This window comes from Aotus nancymaae, unplaced genomic scaffold (genome assembly GCF_030222135.1).
Source record: "Aotus nancymaae isolate 86718 unplaced genomic scaffold, 86718_ANA_hifiasm-v0.15.2.pri h1tg000049l, whole genome shotgun sequence".
In the NCBI taxonomy this organism is placed as follows: Eukaryota; Metazoa; Chordata; class Mammalia; order Primates; family Aotidae; genus Aotus; species Aotus nancymaae.
In genome coordinates this window covers 21,051,796-21,071,370 of record NW_026988463.1, presented here as the reverse complement: position 1 = coordinate 21,071,370, position 19,575 = coordinate 21,051,796, and the positions used below count along the sequence as shown (strand labels likewise).

General features: G+C 45.1%; 1 protein-coding gene across 1 annotated transcript in view; it reads right to left on the bottom strand.

Moving 5' to 3' along the window:
- Positions 1 to 3,582: 3,582 nt before the first annotated feature.
- HS3ST2 (heparan sulfate-glucosamine 3-sulfotransferase 2) overlaps positions 3,583 to 19,575 on the bottom strand; it is a 105,234-nt gene continuing 89,241 nt past the window's right edge. Inside the window, exon 2 of the mRNA XM_012464718.2 lies at positions 3,583 to 4,977. Within this exon, the coding sequence (XP_012320141.1) occupies positions 4,359 to 4,977 (619 nt within the window). The 3' untranslated portion in view covers positions 3,583 to 4,358. The remainder of the gene's footprint in view (positions 4,978 to 19,575) is intronic.

The following is a 19,575-nucleotide window of genomic DNA, read 5'->3' as shown; positions in this document are numbered from 1 at the left end:
TTCACCACAAACCCCTTACCATGGGTACAAATTTATGTCCCAATTTGCTGATGATAAAATTGGCTCAAAGAAGTTAAATCATTTCCCTAAGGTCATATAGCTAGGGAATAACAGAGGTGGGATTCAAACTCAGACCTATTAGATCTGAGCAAGTTGTGGTTGCTTCTAAACCATATTGTCCTTAGACAGAGGAGGGGAAAGAAAGCAGGGACTGAAACAGGTACAGACACATTCTAATACGTGTGGAGAAGCATACTCACGTATTGACATAAAGTCACAGAGAGAACCAGAAATACCTGGAGGCTTTGCTATGTGGATAAGGTTCTGTGGCAAGACAGCTACATATCCATCAATATCTGTTCTCCCCTTCTTTTACAGAATATCCTAATTTTAGCTGAGCATAGTAACACCCAAATTAAAGATTACATTTTCCAGCTTCCCTCATATCTAAGTGTGACCAAATAACTATGTTCTACCCAAGAGGATGTAAGTCAGAGTGGTACCACTACCTTTGCACAACCATAGGAGGCACCATTCACAGTATGAAGGTGCTGTGAGCAGAAATGATGTTGCAACCTCAAATGGAAGAGGCATGTTCTTCCTGTGCCCCTTTTTGATTCTAAGAGACTGAATGGACCAACAAACAATGGCAACAGAACTCTGACCCACAATCTCTTCAGCAACCAGCTTGGGAAGCCAGACCACAATCCCTGCAGCAACTGGCCCAGAATGAGCAAGACCTGGTCAATAACTGCCAGCTTCTCTATTTTTTGTCCCTACTTCTAACTCAGGACCAACTACAGAAAGTCACATATGCCTATGAATCTATCACATAAGATGCCTCGGGTTTTTTGTTTGTTTGTTTGTTTGTTTTTTCAGATGTCCAGGCTACAGTGCAGTGATGTGATCACAGCTCACTGTAGCCTCGACCTCCCTGGGCTCCAGTAATCATCTTGCCTCAGCCTCCCAGGCAGCTGGAATTACAGGAGCGTGGCACAATGCCAGGCTCATTTTTTTGTTGTTGTTGTAGAAACAGGGTTTTGCCATGTTGCCTAGGCTGGTCTCAAACTCCTAGGCTCAAGGGATCTGCCAGCCTCAGCCTTCCAAAGCGCTGGGATACAGGTGTGAGCTGCTGCACCCAGCCAGATGCCCCACTTCTAATGAACCCACTTGCAGCTTTCCTACGCCAACTACCTCCAGTGAGGCACTCCTGACGCCTTCTCTCTTTTCCACTATGAAGCTTTCCCACTGTTCTGCCAGGTTGTGAGTTTCTGCCAAATATAAGACTCCTTGCTAGAGCAAGCTCTGAATCAATGACCTCTGCTTGTTCTCTTATGGATAGTCTTCATTTATTTCTACACCCTTCTCCTGCTGAGTGGAATGCAGATATAGTAGGATGCAAGGGTCTCCATTCTCTGGTGTCATGGAACTGCCGTCCACTCTGGGCTGTTAGTGAGAGAGAAATACACTTCAGTCTTTTAAGACACTGTCATTTTGTGTCTCTGTTTCAGCAACCTAACCAAACACACACACACACACACACACACACACACCCTGAGGAGCCTTTTTATTTCAGATTGAACATTCAAACTTCATCTATTTAAAGTGTACTAATTTGGAACTTGTGCAGGTTTGCCCTGGAGCAGCCTGGGTAAAAGGGTCCGTTTGCACTGGATTAAAAAATCAGAGTTTGCTGAGCAGATTCATGTACTCCAGATTTTACTCATTTAAACTAGGATTTTTAAGCATCTTCCATTTGCATACAATGATAGAGATACTAATTACAAGAGACTCATACCTATTCATTAATACTTGAAATTTACTTAGTCCGGGCAATCTGAGAGTGCTTGTCACGCAAAGGAATAAAACTGCATTTATGAGCACAAAATTCAAATTTTTCATCAATTCTGACTGAACTCTTCCCAATCAGAATAAACAAGCAAGTTTTCATTGACTCTTTCGTAGGCGATTCCTTTGTGTCTCAATGCACTTCTGTCTCCTATTGGATATGGCTTTGGCTCTTATGCGGCTCAGAGTCACAGAACACCAAATACCCTTTTGGAAGGGAAATGTATAAGGGCAATTAATTAATGCCATATACAATCCACCCTTCTTCTGATCACCAGAGGGTCACGGCCCCAGGGTCCAGGCAGGAATGGCTTCCACCCTGTCACTTCTCCAGATCCACAGGGGAAGCATAGAGAGCAGACCTGCAGAAATGATTTCTTGGTGCCATGGGTCCAGTCATTTGATTCTCTGTAAGATGCTTGGGTAAGGAAGATGGGCCAAGATGCAGAATTATTGTCTTATGCATTAGTGTCTTCCACCCTTACAAGTCATATCTGATTTTCAGGGAGCTTCTACTGTGCCTGACAGAACACATAAGGTCCAAGTGGTCCCCAGATGTTCAGCAATCCTTCTTTGTTTCCTATGGATACATGGAGCTATCTGGGAAGCATCCCCCAGAAATTCAGTTCCTTGAAACATCCTCATCCACAATTCCAGACCTCCAACATCCATCCACCCTCTCACACAGTCAACCATCAGACATCTGCTATGTGCCTACTACATCTTAGCAAGATACAGTCTTGACTCTCAAGGAGTTCATGGTTTATGGTGGAGGCAGACATTTATACAAATAATTATAATCTAGTGTGATAAAAGCTGCCATTGAGTCATGTACAAGCTCCCAAGTGAACAAAAGAGTGAGCAGATAGCTTAGCTGGAGAAGGCTTCACAAATATCTAGCAAACGACACTTGAGTGAAGTCTTACTGGGAGCACGGGTTTCCATTAGCTGGAAACGTGTCAGGGAAAGCATTCCAGGTGAAGGAAATGGCATGGAAATAGGTAAGGAGACTTGAAAGATTCAAGAAAAGGCACATTGTTCTGTGAGGTTGGAGCAGAGGGTAAAGGAGAAACGGTAGGTTGGGGTCATCTTGGGCGCCATGCTGGCGGATTTGGGCTTTACTGGAGGTTATGAGACACAGTGAAGGCAGGGCTGGGAACTCAAATGCCTACAGGAGCCTGGCAAATGACACAAATCAGCAAGGGAGGGTGCTTGTATGGGAGTTGTAAAACTGGGGAGCGCAGGCCCCATCCAAAGGCAGAAGCCAATTGTTGCCATGCTGCAGGGCAGGCTCAGTGTAGCCAAGTCTCTCTCTCCCTCTTTTTTTTTCTAAGAAGCTGGAAATCCATACTTTTTACATATGAATGCTCCTAGTTTCTAACTGTTGACAGTTATTTCAAAATATCATGCTGGCCAAGCAAAAAGCTATCTGATGCCCCATCAACCCTCGGACCTTCAGTGTGGCACTTCTGTTCTAAAATTTCTAAGCAGAGAATGAACACAGACTTATGTTTCAGATAGAAGATGTCTCTATAGGTCTCACATGATCTTTCTGCCAGCTTCTGCCAGCAAGAACCTCTTTCCCCATCTCCACCGCCTTGCCCCTGCCCCATGTAGTCCTTGCCCTCCTTCCTGACCCCCAGACCATTCCCAGCACCAACTGCCTTCTTGCACTGGGAGAAGCTGAATGAATAAACTGCACTGAAGACCCAGCTTACAGGGAAAAGCCCAGCATTAAGGACACGAGAGAGCCATATTTATTTCACATGGACAAGCATGATTCCATTGCATGCTGAACATGAAAGCTCGCATGAGCAAAGTACCCGTAACAGCAGAATTATGTGCTTTAGTCCACAGGGAGCAGGGAGAATCACAAAGTGGTTTTCAGAGACAGTGTCCTTCAAGCACAGTTGAGACCACAGGCTCTGAAGTCACTAGTTTATTTCATCACCAAAGGGTCTGTCTCCCAGGAGTGGCCAAGGGGGTGCTTTCAGCTTTGCAATCTCTCAATGAGTTGCTAAGGTCTGAGGAGGACTGAGGATGGTCTCCCATCCCACTACCCAGGGCATCTTGAAGAAACGAAGCTCAGAGGGAAGATACATGCCATTTGGAATTAACAAGGCCACTCCTGGAGGGACAATGACAGGGACCAGCTGCTGTGTTCATAGCAACAGAACCACCATCGCTTATAATATCTATCATCATTGGAACATTCACTCTTAAAGCAATTCCCCAAGGCCTCTTGTGGGCAGAAAGGAGAATGATTCTGGAATTTACTGGACATGCCAGAGGCAGATCCAACTTTGCTTGAGCAGGCTGAGAGCTAGTGGCAGGGACCTTCTGGTCTCTTGGCTTTAGCTGGGCTGCCCGGTTCCAAGATGATGCAACTCAAGGTGGGAAAGGGGGCTAGAGCCAAGGTTTGTTGGAGGGAGAAGATCAGAGGGTCTGGGAGCAAATCTCATGGAAGAGATGGGCAGAAGAACCCTTGAGAGCCCTTTCCTCTCGTGGGCTTATTCCCACCTGAAGTCCTGCCCAACAGTTTCATAAAATTTGATATTATAAGGTCTATAAAATTCCCGGAGCTGGTCTATCACTTCAGGATCAATCTGTACATGAGTTCTTCCTTTTGATTTGCCCAGACATCGAGGCAGGAGGCTCGATTCTGTTTTTTTCAAGCAAGGGAATCCTTTGGTCTTGTTGAAATAGAAGTGCTTGTCTGTGATGAATCTCTTAATGCCCAGGAAGTCCTGGACTCGCCCCATCTCGCCAGCCGGGTCAGTGATGAGCCGCTCACCACTGACGAAGTGAATCTGAGCTAGTGGGAAGTACTGCAGCCAGCTCTCCAGGTGCAGCACGTACATGCCAATGCGGATGGCGTTCCAGGACACGTCCACCAGCCCTAGGGTGCGGTTGCGAAAGGAGAGGCCCTCGAAGGTCGGGATATCCGGCTTCTTGGAGAGGGTCTGGGTGTAATCAGAGATGGCACGGGTCACAGGGTTCCGCACCACCACAATCAGCTTGGTGTCTCGGGACATGTTGAAGATGCGTCGAGGAGCCTCTTGAGTGACAAAGTAGCTGGGTGTCTTCTCGAGCGTGATCTGGCTCTCGAGGGTCCTGGGCATCAGGCTCCTGTGTGGGCAGAAGGAACACATCATCAAACAGGCTTCCCTGGGGCCAGGCCTCAGGCCCAGCGACATCAGCCCCTCCACCCAGGGACCTGTTGCGTCCCCCCCGCCCTTTGTTCCATTCAAAGCTCTCACCTGGTGAGGGACCCACTTTGAATCTCGTTGATTTTTCTTTTCTTTTTGAGACAGGGTCTCACTCTGTCGCCCAGGCTGGAGTGCAGTGGTGCAATCACAGCTCACTGCAGCTCCCTAACTCCTGGGCTCAGGCTATCTTCCCACTTTAGCCTCCTAAGTAGCTGGGACTACAGCTGTGCACCACCATGCCTGGCTAAGTTTTTCCATTTTTTTTATAGAGCAGGGTCTCACCATTGAGTTGCCAGGCTAATCTTGAACACTTGGCCTTGAACAATCCTCTCACTTCAACCTCCTAAAGTACTGGGATTATAGGCTTTTTTTTCTTATTTTATCTTTAACCTTGTGAGCTAAATAAATTGTGGAATAACCAATTAATAGGGTTAGGTAGATCTGTATACATTAATATGCAATGATTTCCAACATATAGTGTTAAATGAAAACAGGCAAGATACAGCTTGTATATCTTAGGAAGGATACACAGGAACCAATAAAAGCAGTTGCTTCTAGGGAGCGAACTCGAGGTGGGTGCAGAATTAGAAGATGGGGGATACGTGAGAATTACTTTTTTATTTTTTTAAGAGACAGGTTCTCACTCTATCACTGATGGTGCAGTGCGGAGTTACAATCATGGCTCACTGAAGCCCTGAACTCCTGGGTTCTATTGACCTCTCAAGTAGCTGGGACTACGGGCTCATGCCATTACTCCTGGATGATTTTTAACAATTTTTGTAGAGGTGGGGTCTCACTATGCTGCCCAGGTTGGTCTTGAACTCCTGGGCTCAAGTGATCCTCCTGCCTCAGCCTCCTGAGCAGTTGAGATTACAGGTGTGAGCCACCAGGCCTGGCTTATTATTTGTATTTTTTGTAGAGATAGGGTCTCAATACATTGCCCTGGCTGGTCTCAAACTCCAGGCTTCAAGTGATCCTTCTGCCTTGGTTTCTCAAAGTGCTGGGACCACAGGCGCCAGCCACTGCACCTGGCTAAAAATTACTTTTAATTGTATAACCTTTTAAATTGCTTGAAAATTTTAATGCGTTTATTACATATTCAAAAATTACAACGTAAGCCACAAAATATCTTTTGTTCTGGCAAAAGATATTTCTCCAAATATATTAAGAAAAATCTTTTTTGGGGGAAAAAGTCTTGTCTTGCAGAAATAGCAACTGTTTTAGATATGAATTCTGACGTCTTCTCCTGCTGAAAAACATTTGAAATATACATCCTTTGTGTAGGCTTGAACAAGAACAGAACTCCAGGCTGGTTGGGACCTCAGTTAGAAGCCAGGCAATATAACCTCTCTTTTCCTTATTTTTGAATTTCCTGGCTCTGCTTGAGACCTGAAGGGATTTGTGAGAAAGCACTGAAGTCTCTTTCCCAGGTGCATCTTCTTTAGGCCTTGATGGAGGGGAGCAACCCTGGTTCCCAGTCGCCACTTCATGATGAAGGTCATCGTTGACCCTTACGTGCATTTTTTCTTAATCCTGGCTACACATTAGAACTACCCAAGAAGTAAGTTCGTTCGTTCATTCGTTCCTTCCTTCCTTCCTCCCTCCCTCCCTCCCTCCCTTTCTCTTTCTTTCTTTTTCTTTTTCTCTCTTTTTTTCTTTCCCTCTCTCTCTTTCTCTTTCTTTTTGGGGTGTCCTTCCCTCCTTCCTTCCTTCCTTCCTTCCTCCCTCCCTCCCTCCCTTCCTTTCTTCCTTCCTTCCTTTCTTGTGACAGAGTCTCACACTGTTGCCCAGGCTGGAGTACAGTGGCGCCATCAGGCTCACTGCAGCCTCAATCTCCCCTGGCTTAGGTGATTTTCCCACCTCAGAACTCCCAGGTAGCTGGGACTACAGGCACTTACCATCACTCCTAGCTAATTATTGTATTTTTTGTAGAGACAGGGTTTCACCATGTTGCCTGGTCTTGAACTCCTGGGCTCAAGAGATCTACCTGCCCTGGCCTCCCAAAGTGATGAGATTACAGATGTGAGCCACCATGCTCAGCCCACCTTGAACCTTTGAACATGACCTATTTGGCAAAAGGGTCTTTGTAGATGTAATTAAGTTAAGGACGTGCAGATGAAATTGTCCTGGATTAGGGTGGGCCTTAAGCCCAGTGGCCAGTGTCCTTGTAAGAGAAGGGAAGAAGAGTCACACAGGGAATAAGGTGACCTGAAGACAAAGGCAGAGTGTGAAGTAAGATATCTACAAGCCATGAACACCTAGGACTGCCACCAGCAGCCACCAGAAGCTGGGAGAGAGGCACAGAGCACATTCTTCTTAGAGCATTCAGGAAGAACCACCCCTGCCAACTATTTAGTCTCAGACTTCTATCCCCTAGAACTGTGAAATAAGCGTTTCTCTTGTCCCCCAGGCTGGAGTGCAATGGCGTGATCTTGGCTCACTGCAGCCTGCCACCTCCTGGGTTCAAGCGATTTTTCTGCCTTAGCCTCCTACTCGGGGACTACAAGGCTCCTGTCACCACACCTGGCTAATTTTTGTATTTTTAGTAGAGATGGGGTTTCACCATGTTCCCCAGCCTGGTCTCAAACTCCTGACCTCAGGCAATCCACCCGCCTCTGCCTCCCAAGGTGCTGGGATTACCGGCATGAGCCACCACACTTGGCTACATTTCTGTTGTTTTAAGCCACCTTGTTTGCAGTCACTTGTTATGACAGCCACAGGAAACTGCAGATTACAGCCTTGTTCTTTCTACCTTTTCCACAGTCTCAAGCTTGTTATATCCATTTTCAGATTCATCCGGGATCCTCTTGATTTCACTTTATTTCATACCTTCCCTGGATCCAATGAACAGTCATTTCAATAGCATCATCTTCATCCTCATCAGTTTTCCCGTTCTAATGGCTCTCCTCAGTCTCCAATAATGCATCCTTCCAGCCTTCTATCCTTTCCAGTTCTGTCTCTGCATTGCCAAATAGTAGTGGAGAAAATTGCTGGCACTTACAAGTAGATGCTTAATATGTTTATGGAGTCTAGCTTCCATTGAATCCTTGATACTGCTCTATAATCTTATATTTGTCTTTTCAGGTCCTTTCCATCATTTTACATAGTAAATGTTTCCAAATCTCACCACACACTCCCAGCCTGAGTCCTGTCATCCACTCTAAACATGCAACTAGTCTCCCACAACACTAGAAAGGCATAAGCTTTCAACCTAACTCCTCAACTCCTTCAGCCTGCCTCTCCTCCATCGTAAAGCTGATCCTTATGTGCAGCCGTCCTGAGCCCCTCCTGCTGGTCTGCTACATTATATTGAGACTGTGGCATATATGGTAATTAGGTGTTGGCCTGTATGGCAGAAATAGATGAAATTACGTAAGTGTGACAGTGCATTTAAACTGTGTTAAAGACTTCCCAAACTCTACAGGGGCTATTGAAATAAAGACCTTCCCCAGCACAAGAAAATTGACTTCACTTGCCATTAAACAGATTCCTTTGCAATATCCTTCAATACACTAAAGAATATCCAAGAAGGAATTGAGGACAGATTTTCTAAGCTTATTTGACTAGAGCTGTGAAGCACCAATTAACATCTCTTTTTGTTACCAGTTTTGAAAATGCTGACCAAATCCAGTGATCTCCAAAGTATCACATTATTCCCCCATCTGTGCACAAAAGTGAAGCTCCACCCAGTATCTTCCCTCCCTCCCTCCCTCCCTCTCTCTCTCTTTCTTTCCCTCCCTCCCTCCCTTCCTTCTTTTTCTTTCTTTTCTCAGAGTTTCGCTCTTGTTGTCCAGGCTGGAGTGCGATGGCACAATCTCCGCTCACTGCAAGGCTTCCAGGTTCAAATGATTCTCCTGCCTCAGCCTCCCAAGTAGCTGGTATTACAGGCATGCACCTCCACGCCTGGCTAATTTTATGTATTTAGTAGAGACGGGGTTTCACCATGTTGGTCAGGCTGGTCTCGAACTCCTGACCTCAGGTAATCCAACCACCTTGGCGTCCCAAAGTCCTGGGATTACAGGAATAAGCCACCACGGCCAGCCCACCCTTCTAATTTCTAATTGGTGTTATGAGTTGCAAAACCAAATGGCAAATACTGAAGAAGATAAAAGAATCAGACTGCAAACAACATTGCTGTAGTCACGCCACAAGTCAAAGGGCCCCTGGGTACTTTAAATTTTCTCTATCCCACCAAAAACACCCTTGCATATTTACTTCTCCTTGGGTCACTGGAATAGAGCACTGGCGTCCTATGTGATGATAATGTGCAAAGGTACCATGTATACATTCCCATACCCTGTGCACATTGGAGGAGGGAGAGATTAGACTTTGCCTTGGGTCTCATCTTTCTTCTTTATGTCACTGTTTAAATTTTGCTTACTTGTTTCCAGCTGCTGGCAAACAGCTGAACTTTTCTCTCACCCTACAACCCTTTTAAGCTTCCACCTCCTTTGTTTTCTCTGTAGCTCTGCAAAAGTTACTGCAAGAATAATCTAGCTCATTGTTTGGACTTTCCTCCCATCTGTTACTTTAACTTGCTCAGGAACTATTTTCCCTACATCTGGTAACAGCCCCAGATTTTTCTCTGAGGACTACCACTCCTGCTTTGGACAAAATCTTGGTGGGCCAAGGGTGGGGGTGCATGTCCAAAGTTAGGCTATTAGGAACCAATGGTGTTGCAAAGACTAAAAATGTGTCATAAAGATTGAAAATAGAGCTCATCCAGATATAAAACCCTGGAAGAGAATCCTCGTTCGTTTCTGTTGTCAAATCCCTGCAGCTATCTAGGCTTTTGCCCTTTCTGAGAACTGGTTCTTCCCCTTTCTTCTGGATTCTGTGAGTTACTACACATCCTTCCAGTAAGTTTCTACTATTTTAAATTAGTTAGAGTTGGTTTTTGTTGCTTGCAATCCAAGAATTTTATCTTATCTTTTACAGCCTGGCCTCTGGCTATGGTTTGAATATTTTCCCCTCCAAAACTCATGTTGAAATTTAATCCTCAATGTGCTGGCATTGGGAGATGGGGACTTTAAGAGGTGATTGGGTCATGAAGGCTCTGCCTTTATGAATAGATTAATCTATTCATGAATTAATTAATTAAGGCATTAATGCATTAATTAATTAGTGGTTTATCATGGGAGTGGAACTGGTGTCTTTATACACAAAGGATGAGAGATCTGAACTACCAAGGTTAGCACACTCAACCCCCTTGCCATGTAATGCCCTGTGCTGCCTCTGGACTCTACAGAGAGTCCCCAACAGCAAGAAGGCCCTCACCAGATGGGGCCCCTTGACCTTGGACTTCTCAGCCTCGATAACTGTAAGAAATAAATTCATTTTCTTTATAAATTACCCAGTTTCAGGTAATCTGTTATTAGTAACAGCAAATGGACTGAGACTCTTATTTTCTGTTGAAGCGACACTCGAGAATTTGATTGTAAATTCCACGAGGGCAGGGCAGGGTGTATCTTATTTGCAGCTATAGTTCCAGAGTCTGCCACAATCCATGGCACAAGTAAGGTCTCCATGAATATCTTTGAAGTTTAAATGAAGCCAACAACCTATCTAATCCATTCACGCCTTGAAGCCCTGATCCCCTTTGCAAATTCCTAACTCTCCCCAAACCGTTCTGGATCTTCTCAATGGCCTACCTTCCACTTCTCTCATTCTGGTTTTGTTTTGTTTTGGTGTGATTTTTTTGAGACAGGATCTCACTCTGTCTCCCAGGCTGGAGTGCAGTGGTACAATCTCAGCTCACTGAAGCCTTGACCTCCCAGGCTCAAACAATCCTCTCTGCTCAGCTCCCCAAGTAGCTGAGACCACAGGTGCCTGGCTAATTTTTTGTATTTTTAGTAGAGACAAGGTTTCGCCATGTTGCCCAGGCTGGTCTTGAACTCCTGGGCTCAAGCAATCCATCCACCTCAGCCTCCCAAAGTGCTGGGATTACAGTTGTCAGCCACTGCACCTGGGCCCACTTCTTTGATTCTATGTGATCCTCCTGGATGACCTCATTCCTCCCTCAGCCTTTAACCATCACCTAAGAGATGCTGACACACAAATCTGTAACTGCTGCTCCAACTTAAAGCTTTCCTATGTTCTTAACTGGAATGCCTGTCTATGGACTGGATACCTCACTTCAACAATTGAACATTTTCCTCCCCAAATTTGTTTCTCTCTTTTGCCTGCTTTTGCAAATATCATCATGAAAGCAGGAAAACTTCAGAATCATTCTTAACTCTTCCTCACATCAAACTTGTAAGTCTTTCATTCCTGTAAGTTTGACCTCCCCGACCTTCTGAAGTCTCCAGCCTCCTCCCTTAGTCCATGAGCAGGCCCTTGTCCACTCTTCCTCAGACCACAGATTGCCCTCTGCCCGCCATGCTCCTATTCTTTTTTCCCTTTTCAACTCATTCTGCATTTCATGTCCACCAGGGAATCCAATCATGGATTCTAAGCTTTCTATAAATTCAGTTATGCCAGGCATCAGTGATTCTTTCGAATAAGGTCTGTATTCCCTGGCTTGGCATTAGAGGCCCTTGTCTACCTGTCTAGAATTAATCTCCTGCCACTTCCTTGGTATCCTGATGCTCATGCCATGCTGAACGTAAAATCCACTCACCAAACATAAACCCACCCTTTCACGTGTGTTTTGCACTTGCCAAGTGTTTTATTTTTATTTTTTATTGTACTTTAAGTTCTGGGGTACATGTGCAGAATGTACAGGTTTGCTACATAGGTATACACATGCCATGGTGGTTGCTGCATCCAATGTATTTAGAAATACCTAAATACATTAGGCATTCCTCCTAATGGTTTACCTCCCCTATACCCCTACCCCCTGCTATCCCTCCCCTAGCCCCCCATCCCCCAACAGGCCCCTGTGTGTGATATTCCCCTCCCTGTGTCCATGTGTTCTCATTGTTCAACACCCACTATGAGTGAGAACTTGTGGTATTTGGTTTTCTGTTCTTGTGTCAGTTTGCTGAGAATGATGGTTTCCAGCTTTACCCATGTCCCTGCAAAGGACATGAACTCATCCTTCTTTATGGCTGCATAGTATTCCATGGTGTACATGTGCCATATTTTCTTTATCCAGTCTATCATTGATGGGCATTTGGGTTGGTTCCAAGTCTTTGCTATTGTGAACAGTGCTGCAGTAAACATATGTGTGCATGTGTCTTTATGACAGAATGATTTATAAGACTCTGGTTCACCTTACTGGTCTCTCTTGCCCTGGTGAATGCCTTCTCACATTTCCAAGTCCAAACCAAAAGTCACACACACCCTCTGTAAACCCTTCTTTGTAACCTCATGGCACTTTGTATGATGCCTATTAGCACCCTCATCCCACTGTGTGGCAATTGTTAGTTATGCATTCATTTATACCAACAGATCCTCAGCAACTTGCACGTTTCTTGTTCATTTTTGCCTCACATAATACCTGGCATACCATAGGTGCTCAATAAATGGATCAGAGATCCAATGTCAGAGGTAGGTGCCCATTGAGAAGTGGCCTTTGAGTCCTCAGAAGCTGTCAGTGCTGATATATATAGCTCAGCCCTTTTTAGCATTCTGGCCTTGGGCAGCTAGTCCTGGAGGGAACTTTTCTGTTGTGTTAAAGATTTCATTGTGCCCACAGGGGCTCTGGCTCACGACTGAGGGGGTGTCCAAGCTCTGCTTCCACCAAACCTTCCAAATGTAGGAAGGTAGAATGAGAGTTAAAGGGAACATCTCATGCCATTTCTGTTTTGCCACCTGTACACTGTCCCCATCCCTGTGGCTGTTGGGTAAAGAGTGGTGAAGTTAGGCTGCATGCCAGGACCACTTGAGGGGGTTTTGGAGCAAAGCAAATGTCTGGGTCCCACATCCAACTAATTAAATCAGAAACTCTGGGCAGGTGACCCAGGTACCTGCAATTTTAAGGCTCTCCAGATGATTCCAGTGGGCCATCCGTGCTAAGAACCACTGTGGCAGACTGCACTTTCCTTTAGCCACGTGTTCCTTACTACAGTTGCTCATGAGAATTAACTGGGTGCATCTTGAAGAAAAAATTCCCAGGTCCCTCTTCTGTACATTCCAATTTCAGTAGGTTTGGGGTGCAGTTCATGAACATGCATTTTAAATAAGCTCCCCCCATGATTCTTATGGTCAGAGAAGCTTGAGATATACAACCTTAACAAAAGGTATTCTCATAAGTAACATAGGCACACTCATTACTACCTAATATATTTTATGTTTATTTGCATGTTGACTGTCCCTGGACACACCCATCCCATCCCTCAGTAGATTGTAAATTTTTTTCTTTTTGAGACGGAGTCTCGTTCTGTAGCCCAGGCTGGAGTGCAATGGCATGATCTCTGCTCACTGTGACCTCCACCTCCCAGACTCAAGCTATTCTCCTGCCTCAGCCTCCCAAGTAGCTGGAATTACAGGGACATGCCACCACGCCCAGCTAATTTTTGTATTTTTAGTAGAGTCAGGTTTTTTTTTTGCCATGTGGGTCAGGCTGTTTTCCAACCCTTGACCTCAGGTGATCCACCCACCTCGGCCTCCCAAAGTGCTGAGATTACAGATATGAGCCACTGTGCCCGGCCCGGTAGATTGTAAATTTTGAGAGTGAAGATTATTGTCTATATTATTCACTGCTGTATTCTCTGTACCTAGACAAAAGCTGGCACTTAGTAAGGGTTCAGAAAATACTTGCAAAAGGGAAAAAATAAAGACAAGGCTTTAATCTGGAATAATGAGGCAGGATCATATTGTTTGTACTGGTGGAGATGTGTCCCTCTTTCTCATGCCATGAAAGTCTGTACACTTTCACCCTAAGGGAAACATCACAGATTTCCTATAGCCCCTTCCAAAAAAAGAGAAGAAAACACCCAAGTACTCTCCTTTCATCCTGAGGCTCTCTGGAAATGATATCTTTGACCCACACGGGGCTACCCAGTGTAACACATGACAGCTCCCTTGGAACCCACTGTCCACCCAAGGGACGTCCTTGCACGTGTGAGCGCGTGGGAACCTGCCTGGTGTTGAGCCATCGTCGGAAACTTACAGAACCGGCACACAACTGATTATTACTGATGATAGCATTCTCTGGAAGATTTCATTTTCTGCTAAATTTGTACACTCTTCGTATGTGCTCTGGAAGACCTGGCTGCCTGGAGGCCTGTGGTGATTTATTAGCTCCTAACTGGGCAACCAGGCTCCTTGAAAATCGTTGCAGTCTCCGGAGGGATAATTAAGAGCGGAAGAGGAGGGAAAAGGCCTTATTGCAAGAAACTGGTTCTTAAAACTAAACCTGCTAAGCCCCCACACACTGAGCCAGGCGTCAGGCCCAGCACCTGTAGCCGTTTATCCTTGTCTAGTTGAGCGTAGCCATGAGCCCCGTCTCCTATCTTGGGACCATTTCTTCCAAGTCCACAGCCCCAAATCCTCACACTTATGTGACCCTGGAGCAGGCTACTAAGTCTCAGCTCAAACTCCAGTGACCATTCTCATTGCTCACAAGATAGAGTCTTCACCATGATTTCTGTGGCTCTTCCACGGCCCCTCCTGGGCTCTGGCTAGACTAGATTATTCAAAGTCAGTCTGTAATCCTCCAAAAACTGTATTTTTCATGCTAAGGGGATTTGACCTGTTGTACCCTTTGCATGAATCCCTCCTTAACCTGCCTGGCAAAACTTCATCTATCAGCTCATCGTCACCTCCACCATGAAGCCTTCCCTGTGTCCTTATTATTTCTCCCTTTCTGGAGGAGTTAGGTGTTTTTTCACTCTTGTGATTCTGTGGTACCCACTATAGATATAACCCATTTTTTGATATATTTTCTGAGTCTATCATCCCTCTAAAATTCAATGTCCGTGAAGGCAGGGATCCTGACTGTGGCATCTCTATATCAACAATACCTAGTTCTCTGCTCGTATGTAATCATGGATTCATTCATGAGACAACCATTTATTGAGCACCTACTATATGATGGGGATACAGAGATAAGTGAGATGCAGTCTCTTTCCTCAAAGAGTTAACAGTTTTGAGGACCAACTGGGACGGGAGAGGGCAGGGTCCCCTTTTCCTAGTGAGAGGGACTGCAGCTAAACTTGGCTTCCTATGAGAAGTGGTAGCTTTCTTCCTCTGGCAGGAGAGGTTAGCCCTGAACCCAGTTTCTCATAGGTCCTCGGGTATTCAGGTGCTGGGCAGCTGGCTGTCCCAGATTACTCCTGTAAAGAGCTGGCATCTAAATCCAATCAGCCGGCTGTTTGATTATTCCCCAGCTGACAAGGCTGCTATAATCCCTGCACTATAAGAGGGAAGTTGATAAAAGTGGACAGGCAGAGTCCCTTCATCCCTGGGACAGAAACCACAGCAGGTCCAGGCCCTGGCAGTCCCCTCAATGACATGGTGAGAAGAAAGGGTAATGCTGTCCTTCTGCCTCTTCTATTGCGACCCCAGTAAAGCCTATTCCTTTATCCATCCCTTATGTATTGTGGAATTTATTCCTAATCCTGCTGTGTGACAAGTGGAGACTATGAAGGGATCCTTCTTACATGGTATGTCCATATAGAGGACCACTGAGGAAACAGATTGTACCTCACTTATCTTTGTATCCCTGGTGTATAGTAGGTGCCCAGTAAACACTTACCTCATGAATGAATATACTACTGCATGCCAGGCAGAGGACTAAGCATTGCCAATATAGAGATGTGACAGTCATGATCCCCACTTTCAGCTACTGGCTACTTTAATGGCTGGGCATGAGTATAGGACTTGGACTCAAAGAGACCTGAGTCTTGTCACTTGCTAACCATAAAATATGGGCACGCAACAGTCATCAGCCATACACGTGGCCATCGGCGTCCTGGACATAAACAAGGTAATAGCTGACACTTATTGTGCAGTGACTGTGGGCCACGTGCTGTTCCAAATCATCTCACCTGATCTTCACAATAACCCTACAGAGTAGGCACTCATGCCATTCCAGTTTTTGTACTGAGGAAACTAGGACACAGAGAGCTAAAGTAAATCAGCAAAGCAACACAGCCCGTTTGCAGAATCTAGATTCAAGTGTGACTCTCGCACAAGAAGAAAACGTGAGAATATAAAAATGAATCTTGGCATGAGGACAGCCTTTCTAGGCATGAGACAAAAATCATGAAGGAAAAGATTGAAAAGTTAGACTCTGTAAAAAAATGTAAGTCCCTGGAATAGAAAAATACCATAAATAAAAGGAAAATGACTAATTGGAAAAGTATGTGCAGCACCTAACCTGTAAACACAAAGACCTGATTTCATATCTATTTTTCCTATCTTTTATATTTTATATATTTTTTCATACATATTGCAAATCAATAAGTAAAGGAGAACCAGCCAGTAGAAGAAAGGATCATAGGCATGAGAACAGAGTTAATAAAGAGCCATGAATAGAAAATAAACATGAAAAGATACTCAATGTCTCTAAAATTAAGGAAACCTAAACTAAAATCATGATGAGATAGTATTATTCACCTGTGAGGCTGGAAAAAATACTCTTAAAAATTGTAACAATTATGATGGCAAGAACGTGAAGAACTAACACTCTCCTAATTTTGGTAGGCATATACATTGATGCAGTCTTTAGGAGGGTAACTAGATATTATCTATCAAAATGGAAAATGCACACACCCTTCAACCCAGCAATTCCACTCCTGGAAATTTATTTGCACAGGTACGTAAAGACTCATGTGCCAGGTGTTGATTCCAGCATTTGTGGTGGAGATGGGGAGGCCTCTCCCAAGGTCACTTGTATAGGTTGTTCCTGGAGGGCAGGGTTGTTCGCCGACGGCAATGTGTATGGCTGACGACTGTTGCGTGCCCATTTTTTTGTGGTTAGCAAGTGACAGGACTCAGGTCTCTTTGATTCCAAATCTTATAGGTTGGACTATTGTCTAAGCAGGAAACAAACTTTTTCTAGGGGGTTTGTTATGGCAGTTAGCATTAACTCAGCTACTGCTACATAAAGAAAGACTAGAAACAACCCACGTGTCTATTAGTAGGAGGCTGCTTAAGTAAATCACAGTGAGGCTATATGATAGATTATGATCTGGCTGTGAAGAAATGAGGTGGATCTACAAATATTGACACAGAAAGGAGTCAGTGCACTAAGTGAAAAAAGCAGGCTGCAGAACAGTAGGTTTAATATGTCCCTACTTACATACAAAATATACATACAAGTGCTAGTGTATACATGCGTAGACGTCTTCTAAAAGGATACACAATACATTTAACAGTCATTATCTCTGGAAAGTAACCTTGGAGGATCTGGGCTGGATTGTAGTGTAGAATGGGACTTTATTTTCACCTTTAGCTTTTTGCAATTGGGTTTATTTTTCTCTTTGCCATGAGCATGTATTTTTTGTCATTTAAAAAAACTAGCTAATGAAAAGCTATTTTTGAAAGTCTCCATTGATATTATTTAGGATGAAGAAAGCCTCTACTGTGGAGTGAGGGGGAGGAAACATGTCTGGAGTGGCTGAGGTGTGGGCGGGAAGGAAGGATATGGAAGGTGAAAATGTATAGCTCCTTTCTCAAGAAGCTCGCTTTGAAAGGAGGAACGGTGATCGTGGGTGTTGAAGGAATGTTTTTGCTGCTGCCTGTACGGCTCTGATAAGTTTCCAGGCGACTGGACTTCAATTTCTCTGGCCCCATCTGCAGTTGACCGTGGGACACTATCTGGAGGTAACTCCCAGGATATCTCTTCTTCTGTCGTCTGGGCTTAGTTTCTCTCCCTGCCCTCCCTCTTCCTGGGAGTGGACCCCATAAGCCTGTGCCTCTCACACCTTAATATGCATTTGAATCGAGTGTGGGGGTCTTGCTGAAATGCAGATTCTGATTCAGCAGGTCTAGGGAGGGGACGCTAAGAGTATACATTTCTAGCAGGCTCCACAGTGAGGCTGACTTGCTGCTCCTTGGACCATCCATTGAATTGCAAGGTCTTAAGGCAGCACTGGCAATACTGGTACAAAGGACATAGCCAATGAATATTTACTGAATTAATCAGAATCGGCTAATTGATGTTGGGGGAAAAATTGTGGATGACTTGAATTCAGAAAGCCTGGATTAGAATCCCGGCTTTTCCTTTTCCTGGCCATGTGACTTCCGTGTTAGTTTCTTCACCTGCAACTTGTAGATTATGATAATGTTGACTTCACCTGGTGTTGTGAGGTCTAAGCTGCAAGAATCCCGTATAAAGTGTAATGCACCGTGGCCATCCATTAGCAGGTTCCTCTTTCTCTACTTGATTTCCCTCTTTAGTTCAAGTCTTTTTCATTTTCAAAGAGCCAGCCATTTATCCCTTCACCTGCTCCTGTGACAGTCCTGTATATCTCCTTTTCTTCCCAGCCAGGGTTCATGAAATAAAGCTCCATGGCTTCACTTCCTCACCTCACATTCATCCACTTCTTGTTCCATCTCCTCCCACCCCTGAAGCGGTTCTCTCTGAGCACAACCCTAAATGCCAACTCCACCTCAGATTTTCGTCTCGTTTCATTTTTCTGTGGCCTCTGAAGCACTTGCCCACTTCCTGCTTGTGGAAACTTGTTTTTCTTCCTGTGGGAACACATTCTTTCTCTTCCCGGCCCCCTCTCCTGCCCACTCAGCATTCTTTCTCCATACGCACTTCAGTTATTTCTCCTCAACTTACCACTTCTCATGTCTCTATTCATGGCCCTACTGTTTGCCGGTTACCCCAGCAACACCCATGTCTAATCTATAACCAAATTCAACTGGTGATCTCTCACACTTCCTTCTGATGTCTGTCCCAGCCAGCTCAGGATGCACCACAGCTCTCTTTACTCCTGGTCAGAGCTGTGGGGAGCAGCTCAGCACCTATCTCTAGCTAGGCTCTACTTTGTAGCTTCTAGCCTGAGTCAGCTTGCTCCTGTGAGATGTTCACCAGTGACATTAGCATCCAGGAAATAAAATGGCACATGGGGACAGTGATGGTACCAAGTGGAGGCCAAAGGGATCTTTATCCCCCTCTAGTCTCTGTTAGTCAATCGGAGTTCATGCATGCCATAAGACAGCATGCATGCCAACTACCAGATAAGCTTTCTACCCTTCACTGATGGGGCCACTCCTACCCCTTACCCCATATAGAAATTTTGGAGCCACCACCTCCAGAGAGAATGACAGATCATCCCTGAGTACCTGCAGGAGACCCTTGAAAAGGGCCAGGAACCTGTACAAGAAGCTTCCAGAGGCAACACTGGGAGACAGGAGCACCTGACTGCCCTCTCTCTATACTTGCACCCCAAGGGGCAGAGCACTGCTGAAGAACACCTGAAATAGCAGGTTGATTACACTCCAGATACCTGATTGCCAACACAAAGGGGGCTGATATGGTTTGGCTGTGTCCCCACCCAAATCTCGAATTGTAGCTCTCATGTGTCGTGGGAGGGACCTGGTAGGAGGAACTAAATCGTGAGGGTGGGTCTTTCCCATGCTGTTCTCATGGTAGAGGATAAGTCTCAAGAGATCTGTT